The 9,451-nt window shown below is 39.6% G+C and overlaps 1 protein-coding gene and 4 non-coding genes across 7 annotated transcripts in view; all 5 read left to right on the top strand.

Annotated features, from left to right (window-relative positions):
• The first annotated feature begins 301 nt into the window (after positions 1 to 301).
• trnap-agg lies at positions 302 to 373 on the top strand. The gene has a single exon. It is a non-coding gene; the product is annotated as a tRNA-Pro (tRNA).
• A 1,586-nt stretch (positions 374 to 1,959) lies between these two features.
• Positions 1,960 to 2,031, top strand: trnap-ugg. Its single transcript has one exon. It is a non-coding gene; the product is annotated as a tRNA-Pro (tRNA).
• Positions 2,032 to 2,525: 494 nt separating this feature from the next.
• Positions 2,526 to 2,597, top strand: trnap-agg. The gene has a single exon. It is a non-coding gene; the product is annotated as a tRNA-Pro (tRNA).
• A 698-nt stretch (positions 2,598 to 3,295) lies between these two features.
• On the top strand, positions 3,296 to 3,367 carry trnap-agg. The gene has a single exon. It is a non-coding gene; the product is annotated as a tRNA-Pro (tRNA).
• Positions 3,368 to 6,528: 3,161 nt separating this feature from the next.
• The window catches only part of bbs9 (Bardet-Biedl syndrome 9), a 193,212-nt gene continuing 190,289 nt past the window's right edge, over positions 6,529 to 9,451 (top strand). For all 3 annotated transcript variants that reach the window (XM_038710511.1, XM_038710510.1, XM_038710512.1), the window contains exons 1-3: positions 6,529 to 6,659; positions 8,658 to 8,776; positions 9,285 to 9,435. In XM_038710511.1, the coding sequence (XP_038566439.1) occupies positions 8,665 to 8,776; positions 9,285 to 9,435 (263 nt within the window). In that variant the 5' untranslated portion in view covers positions 6,529 to 6,659; positions 8,658 to 8,664. The remainder of the gene's footprint in view (positions 6,660 to 8,657; positions 8,777 to 9,284; positions 9,436 to 9,451) is intronic.

The following is a 9,451-nucleotide window of genomic DNA, read 5'->3' as shown; positions in this document are numbered from 1 at the left end:
TTTGCTTGCGTGGGGTCATGAACTTTTAGGGGAACTGTTGCTTAAACAGTGTCAAAAATTGTAATCATGTGTTAGTTTAAAGTTAAAACCATAGACTGTATATAAAAAGGTTAAGACCCATTGAGTTTTTCATTTTATGCAGTCTTAATGGTTATGGCACATGATTTGGCTGCAGTGCCACAAACGTCCTGCAGATGGCGCTCAGTGGCAAGAACATTTTCGGAAGAAGTTGCAGGAAAAAACTGACCAACGTGGCATCATTTTAAGTCTCAAAGTGTCGTTTAACTCTTTTCATTCTCGTGGCTCGTTGGTCTAGGGGTATGATTCTCGCTTAGGGTGCGAGAGGTCCCGGGTTCAAATCCCGGACGAGCCCAATGTTTTGCTAAAAGGTAAATCTAAGCTAGTTCTGAAATAATAGAAAACTATAATCTATAATTCATTAAAGAAACTTTTACTCGTTAGTTTCTCTTCCCTGAGATTTAGTCCTTGCAGTCAAAACCTTACTCTCTTACTACCTAACCCTTACTTCTTTGCCTAGGTATTTACACCACTGATGTGATATGTGCCATTAGCTCTTTCTAGTATGTATTGTCAGTTGTAGATCTTGATGCTCAATCGATGCTTGTATGTTGTTCCTCAAATGTAAGTCACTTTGGATAAAAGCGACTGCCTGATCACAACTTGATTACATATAGGATATTTATTACTGAAATGACAGATTCTGTAAATGTTGGGTAATGTGTATAGTGAACTGCAATTGGTCTTATACAGTAATGCTTTAGCACTTCTAAGGCGATTTGAAACATGTATCTTGTATTGTTTGTTATTGGATTTACTGATAGTTAAAACATGGGGAGAGTTGTAACAACACCAATTCCACCAAATACAGATAAGATAGGAGTTAGATGATCATTTCAGTATTTTCCTACTTCCTCCCCAATCAGGCATGGTGGTTATCAAGTCTGGAAACAGGTATAATCAGAATATATAGAGAAAAAACGGATTTTGACGTAAGAAAGTAAAGTTTTTGACCAGGACTATTTTTTGTTCAATGTCTGCAGATAGAATTGTTTGACTTTTTTCCTTTCTAATTTCAAACCACTATGGTAATACAGCTAGCTAATCATTGGCTCACAGGGGTGGGGTGGGTTGTAACACCTCTTTAAAAAGTGTTACAACCATCCTCTGTACATAAAACTAGGGACTTTCCTTATTTTAATATTTTCCAGATTGCCCTATGCAGTCATTTGTTGTGAACATATGTGGGTACTTTGTATAAACATTTGAGAACTCTAGCTACAAAATTCAGTGAGTTAAAGTTACTGAAGCAAAAAGTGTTACAACCATACCCGGTCTCTCTTATGTTGTGTTTGGTGATTAAACCATACTTATGACATTTCATGAGAAACTGATATTTTGAATCAATAGTGGTGAGATCAAATGTGGTGAGAGACGTTTACACTCCAAATGAATGCACAATGGCAAGTGTTAAAAGAGAAACTGGCTTTTACAAGTGTATGCGTTTGGAGTTTTTTTGAGAGTTATGAAATTTTACCACACACTTATATTATACTTATACAGGCTACTTCTACTTATATAGTAGATAATAGTATCAAAGTGGCTGTAAAAATTGTAGAATGGATGTTAAATAGACATTATATATTTTTGATAAAGGTAAGGTCCTGCAGTTATCTGGTTGAAATTGAGTTCATTACTTGAGAGAACCTCTCGCCTTTGCTGAGAAAAAGATGATGATGAGGAGGAGGATTTTGAAATGAGAGCACCAATGCAGGGTTGGTAGAAGTTGAGTCTCCTGCATTACAGTAAAGCGCCTGTAGATGGCACTCAGACACCAGAAAATCTAAAGTAGGACTAAAACAAAGAGCAGAACTATTCTGACAACATGACATGTGCAACGTACATCCATCCAGAAACACATGGTACAATAACTTTATATCTGGCTCGTTGGTCTAGGGGTATGATTCTCGCTTTGGGTGCGAGAGGTCCCGGGTTCAAATCCCGGACGAGCCCGTGTCTTTTCAATATGAAGAGCAAAACATATAATTAAATGTCAAACCACACATCATCTGCTAAATGTTCACCTATCAACCTTTGCATGCCACAGAAACAGTAGTGAAACTTCACATAATTCATGTACTGCTAAGTTTTATCATTTCAATATAGACTACTGGCCGTCCCAAATGTATCTCTATTGGATTGAGATCTGGTGACTGTGGAGGCCATTGGAGTACAGTGTCCGGACGAGCCCTTAAATTTTCAACATACAAAAGGAAACATATAATTTCATGTAATTAGTTCCTCCCCAACACTGTTTGTAGGAGCGCACCACTGCAGGGTTTGTGTAAGTTGAGTCTCCTGCTGTACAATAAAGAGCCTGTAGATGGCACTCAGACACCAGAACATGGAAAGCAGTGCTTTGTAAATCATAGAAAAGCAGAAATCTTCTGGTAACGTGGCAATGTACAGTGAAGTCTGAAAGTTGTAGAAAAACCTATACTGCATATGGCTCGTTGGTCTAGGGGTATGATTCTCGCTTAGGGTGCGAGAGGTCCCGGGTTCAAATCCCGGACGAGCCCTCAAGTTTTTAAAATTAAAACATGTTCATTAAACAATAATCCACTTAATAATATCAAAATGTTCACTTACGTTCGTTTACCAGCCAAAAAAACTGATTAATAAAGACAAAAATCTGCGAAACGCCAGGTCATAGATCACTGCCATTTCTCAGATGATGTTGCAGTTTTAAAACTTTCATATCTTTGGACATTATTACTTCTACAAGTTGAGTTAAAGTTTAATTTTTACATGTGAATTGATATAATAGATTGGAATTGAGACAGCATATGGCTTTATCGCATGTTTAATCAAAAATATATCTGCAAGTCTTTTAAAAAGTCCTTAGTTACTCACAGCTGGAAATAAGTAATTGAGAAAAGGCCATAGCACCAGTGCATGGAGGGAAAACCTCCAAACACACATTTTAGTCTGTATTTAGACTGCATTGCATTTAGTGAGACAGTTATCTAAGAGAACTATGAAATAAACTACAAACGTCAGTCCCAGTATGACAGGACTTTTGCAGGAGAGCACCACTGCACCCACTGGATGGTAGAAGTTGAAAGTGCTGCAGTACAATAAATCGCCTGTAGATGGCACCCAGACACCAGAAAATCTATAGCAGTACCTTGTAGCTCTGAGAAGAGCATAATGTTCAGTCAACGTGGCATGTACACTGTACAAGTTTGAAACTCATAGTAAAAACTTACGATGAAACGGCTCGTTGGTCTAGGGGTATGATTCTCGCTTAGGGTGCGAGAGGTCCCGGGTTCAAATCCCGGACGAGCCCTTAACTTTTCTATATCAAGAGCAGAACATACAATTAAGCATCAAACCACATAATAGTTTTTTTTTTTTTTTTTACAATTGCTAACAAGCATTTACCTGATTGTAAGTTGTTTTTTTTAAACTCTTAACACAGAAACACACCTACCTCACACAATTAGCCAAATAGTACATTTTCTGCTTTTTTTTTGTTCTTTAAACACCAGCTCTACATTTTACAATAAAAAAAAAAAAATTTCTCTACCTACACAAACTCTATCAAATCCCAGCAAACCTGACTCAAAATCAAATCATTCTGTCAAAACCAAACACTAGCACAGATCAATAAATCATAGCACAACAACTTTCTCAATACAAACAGTCGATGGCATTATTAAAACTGCATTGCTTTTCATGTTCCAGTTCTACATGCATACAGTAGACAATGTGAAATCCATTGTTTTTTGCAATTCAGTTTCTTTTTACTGTAAACCACCCTACATTTTTGGCTTGAGGGTCGAATGTGTGCATTTTCGGCAACAAGCTATGTAAAAGTAAATGAGTCATCTTTACTTTTTAGAATGTACAGTAGAAAAAAAATATAAGTGAATGAATTACAGAAGTAAATGCTTTATTAGCAACATGAAATTACAGCCAGTAATCAACAAATAATCCACCTTTGTGGCTTTTGGTTCAACATGTGAAAAAATACTGTCAATGCTGTCAGAACAGGGATGTCCTGCTCTGATGGCAATCAGTAATTGAGATAAGGCCATAGCAACAGTGCATGGAGGCAAACCTTCCATACACATTTTGGCATTTTAGTCATTTAGACTGCATTGCATTTACTGAGACAGTTATCTAAGAGAACTATGAAATAAATTACATCCATCAGTCCCGATGTAGTCCTGACAAGACTCACTTACACTATTCCATCCCCTGGGATTTTCAATGACATTACATTCCCTTGTGCATATGTATTTTGTAAATATTTTTTTGTGATAATGAATGAATCTCTTGCCTTTGCAGAGAAAAAGACGATGATTTTTGTAAGACAGCACCACTGCAGGGTTTGTATAATTGGAGTCTCCTGTAGTACAATAAAGAGTCTGTAGATGGCACTCAGACACCAGAAAATCTAAAGCAGTGCATTGTAACTAAAAAACATTAAAACAACGTGGAATGTACAGTACATCTGAAAAACACTGTGGTATTGGACATATACAGTGAGGAAAATTAGTATTTGAACACCCTTCTATTTTGCAAGTTCTCCCACTTAGAAATCATGGAGGGGTCTGAAATGGTCATCGTAGGTGCATGTCCACTCTGAGAGACATAATCTAAAAAAAAAAAAAAAAAAAATCCAGATATCACAATGTATGATTTTTTAACTATTTATTTGTATGATACAGCTGCAAATAAGTATTTGAACACCTGAAAAAATCAATGTTAATATTTGGTACAGTAGCCTTTGTTTGCAATTACAGAGGTCAAACGTTTCCTGTAGTTTTTCACCAGGTTTGCACACTGCAGGAGGGATTTTGGCCCACTCCTTCACACAGATCTTCTCTAGATCAGTCAGGTTTCTGGGCTGTCGCTGAGAAACACGGAGTTTGAGTTTAGGTCTGGAGACTGGCTAGGCCACGCCAGAAGCTTGATATGCTTCTTGCAGAGCCACTCCTTGGTTATCCTGGCTGTGTGCTTCGGGTCATTGTCATGTTGGAAGACCCGGCCTCGACCCATCTTCAATGCTCTAACTTGGCGAAGGTGGTTGTTCCCCAAAATCTGGCAATACATGGCCCCGGTCATCCTCTCCTTAATACAGTGCAGTCGCCCTGTCCCATGTGCAGAAAAACACCCCCCAAAGCATGATGCTACCACCCCCATGCTTCACAGTAGGGATGGTGTTCTTGGGATGGTACTCATCATTCTTCTTCCTCCAAACACGGTTAGTGGAATTATGACAAAAAAGTTCTATTTTGGTCTCATCTGACCACATGACTTTCTCCCATGACTCCTCTGGATCATCCAAATGGTCATTGGCAAACTGAAGACGGGCCTTGACATGTGCTGGTTTAAGCAGGGGAACCTTCCGTGCCATGCATGATTTCAAACCATGACGTCTTAGTGTATTACCAACAGTAACCTTGGAAACGTGGTCCCAGCTCTTTTCAGGTCATTGACCAGCTCCTCCCGTGTAGTTCTGGTCTGATTTCTCACCTTTCTTAGGATCATTGAGACCCCACGAGGTGAGATCTTGCATGGAGCCCCAGTCCGAGGGAGGTTGACAGTCATGTTTAGCTTCTTCCATTTTCTAATCATTGCTCCAACAGTGGACCTTTTTTCACCAAGCTGCTTGGCAATTTCCCCGTAGCCCTTTCCAGCCTTGTGGAGGTGTACAATTTTGTCTCTAGTGTCTTTGGACAGCTCTTTGGTCTTGGCCATGTTAGTAGTTGGATTCTTACTGATTGTATGGGGTGGACAGGTGTCTTTATGCAGCTAACGACCTCAAACAGGTGCATCTAATTTAGGATAATAAATGGAGTGGAGGTGGACATTTTGAAGGCAGACTAACAGGTCATAACAGGTATGATTCTCGCTTAGGGTGCGAGAGGTCCCGGGTTCAAATCCCGGACGAGCCCTCAGATTTTCAAGAACATGAGCAAAAAAAAATGTAATTAAACAACAAATCATATAAGTTCACCTTTCGTCGTTAACATGTCAAACATACAGAAACAATAATGCAACCTGACCTCGTAGATTTCTCACATATCTCATGCAATGTTCCTGCTTTTTATAACTGTAAGATATGTTATATAATATGCTTTATTTAGCATCATTGTTGTGTTTTAGCTTCATTCACTGTACATTATACTGCAGCAAATGCTCAAATATACTATAAAATGCTCAACAGTTCATAGTCTGTCGTAGCCTACTGTATATTTATACTGCTATAGTTTAACGTCATACAGCTATAGTCTGTATAGAATTGATATAACGGATTGAAATTGAGCCAACATATCGCATTGTTGCATAGTTGCAAAAAAATATCTGCAACTGTTGTAAATAGTAGTCCTGTTACTCACAGTATCAGCTTGAGACCGGTAATTGAGATAGCAGTCTGAAGTCCCAAAAACGACATCTCCCACTAGTCCATCTATTTCCGCTCCTGCGCACAACCGACAGGCTCCTCCGTTCAGCGTCAGTGCCATGACAACAGGACGATGGCTGCAAGTAAGAGGCTGAGAAATGTGATTTTCGTGTGAACGAGGAGTAACAAACCATCAACTTTTACGGACTGACTCGTGTACGTCAAGGTAAGAAAAAAACGGGTACAAACCTGAACGTGTTTTGTCATCAGCGGAGGATGTTCTGTTCTTGACCTGCTAGCTTGTAAGTATCCAGGTAACTTGGAGAGCTAGTTAATTAGCCCGCTAAGCTAACGTTAATTCAGCCGGCTTGGTGTTAGCTGCAAGTTAACTTACCTTTCAGGATGCATCGAGTTGTAACCGACCTTAGACAGCTCCTAAAGCGTGTGATTCATTTACGTGAGTTTTTTCGTTGCTCAGTGATAAGGGGCGTTTTTACCATGACATGGGTCCTCCAGGGTGTCAAACAATAAACCCACAGGTGTGTGGTCATGTGCTATCAAACCCAAGAGTACACAAAGTTTAATACCAACCAAGTGATTAAACTAGTTCGTTTCTCTTTCTCGTCCTTGAGAGTCAAATCCTCCTTACTCCTAACATTGTGTTGTGTCAGTTTTTTCCCTGAGTGATTTCTGAAATACTTAAAAATGCAAGCTGAAAAGAACAGGTTCAAATGACATCTCATTACAGTTTCATTTAATGTGGTAGAAATCAGTCAAAACACCAAAATGCAATTTAAAAAGAACTGATATTACATGGATTATATTATATTACATGGATATTAGAGGGAGGTAATCTGGTTATTGTGATATTTTTTCTGATATAGGCTTCTGTCACACCCTGGTAGTGTTTGTAACTTGTTTGTTATAGAAAGCAGCAGCTAGAAACGCTGCACTTGTGAAATGTGCTTAATCAATTGACGTGTCACTACCAGTGGAAACTTGTCTTGACATAAAACAGTGTTGTTTAGCAGCAACATCCACCAGAGTCTACAGGGAGATCAGGATGTCTTCCATCACAGGGGACCGACCTTATGTTATATATTATCAAGGCATTGGCCAGATAAATGTAGATAGTTATTTAATTAATTAAAACATTTCTGCCAGCTTGCTTGCAGGAAGCATCGGTTGAGGCAAATTCTGCAGCTAATTGATTTAAACAGGATAGGAAAAGTTGCAAAAAGTGCAGGTGATGTGCAAACAGATTGTGCCAAGGAAAGTCAGTGAAGCACAAAGCGCAGCAAACAGCTCTTTGCCCTTATGAATGCTGCAAATATTTAATAATATTTAATATTTTATTTTGTTTGATATGTTTTAAAGTGCCGTTCTTCTCAGGTTTAATAATAAAAGAAATTTACTGATAGATTTCTGTACGTCCTTTTAAACATTACTCTTTCATGTAATATCTTTGTAGATGAAGGTGTAATATTCCTTTAACAAATGCTCAGGTCTTTGTCGCAGTATGTAGGAGGGATTCCCTCTCTGGATTAGCTGCCTGTTCCACCTGCTCAGCACTTAGCAAGTAGAAAAGCTGCTTGCCCCCAGCAACCCCCTCCCCCCCCTCCCCCCCTCACTTCCTCACAAAGCTCACTCTGCCATTGGCTGCTGGTGTCAGCCTGGTGCACAGAGTACTGAAAGCCTCCTGCTCTGGCGGATAGAGTGGACAGTGGTCCAAGCTGTTACCATGCCATTGTCTCAAGCTCCACCTTTCTGCTCAAACTAATTATCCAGTGTTTTTTCTAGTGACGAGAAGGTTGGTGGTTTGATTCTGTGCCAGGAGGCTAGAAAAATAATGCTTGCCCTTTCATCATCACCCACTGTTGGGGTGCCTCTATATAAAAGGCAATAAATCACCAAACTACTTTAACAGGCTGCTCAGTGAACAGAACACAATACTGTGTGCTGAAAGTACATTCATTGATTGTTTGTCTTAACAATGAACTTGTCTTTTTTTTGATAAATACTCTCTTTCTTTGTGTGTTTCTTTGTTCATCTGTTGGTCGATCAATAGCTTATCTTGCTACACAACTGGGAGGACTATATTCACTTGAAAAATGACACTACAAATTACAAAGAAACAGAGCAACAGGACAACGTGTGTCTATGTCACCTTCAGAAGATGATCTAACCCGTTCCCTCTTTTGTCATTCTCTGTCTGTCCAATCAGAGACAGCATGTCTCTGTTCAAGGCCCGTGATTGGTGGTCGGCAGTGCTTGGCGAGGGGGAGGAGTTTGACCAGGGATGCCTATGTGTCGGAGACGTGGACAACAGTGGCACTGGACATGGTCAGTGTGTAGACAGGAAGTGATGCAGTGTTCAGAATGCAGGACCTCGCCTGAAATGTGCCCATGTTGAGGTGTATACATTATGAGTGCCTCTTATTACACCACTTTCAACCTACTGTGTGTCTGTTGTTTGTAGTTTATGGGGTTGTGCATGCATACAAAATGCATATCATAGCCTATGTTAGCAAGAAAATGACAATTACATATCAAAGATTTTAAGTCATACTGTACTGTACTTTTATTTGCCCTTGTGCTGTGCTTTGTCTTACACCCCCAACCCCCCTTTTCAATCTGAAACTTAACTGCTTTGTCAAACTTACAAACTACTACTTCTTCTTCTTCTGTCTTTATTTAAAAATAGAAATTCTGTAACACTGTTGCTTTGAGCTCATGTTCTCTTAGCAGTGACCGTGTCAGCAACACTCAAAATCAAAGCAGTGACAGTCTGGCTGTTACTCCACACTTAAATCTTCCACACTTGTTATCTTCTGTGATTATAACTTTGTAGACAAGGTGGTGGTGGGCAGCTACATGGGGATGCTGCGAATATTCTCCCCACATGCCGATAAGTCCAGCGAGGGAGTTCCGGTGGAAGCTCAGCTTCTAGAAGTCCAGCTTCAAAATGCCATCATCCAGGTGGAAGTGGGCAAGTTTGTCTCGTAAGTAGACCTACGT

This window comes from Micropterus salmoides, unplaced genomic scaffold (assembly GCF_014851395.1).
Source record: "Micropterus salmoides isolate LMB-PRFRI ecotype aquatic unplaced genomic scaffold, ASM1485139v1 Ms_hic_scaffold_11, whole genome shotgun sequence".
Taxonomy (NCBI): Eukaryota; Metazoa; Chordata; class Actinopteri; order Centrarchiformes; family Centrarchidae; genus Micropterus; species Micropterus salmoides.
The sequence above is the reverse complement of the archived record's forward strand: the minus strand, read 5'-3'. Positions and strand labels throughout refer to the sequence as shown.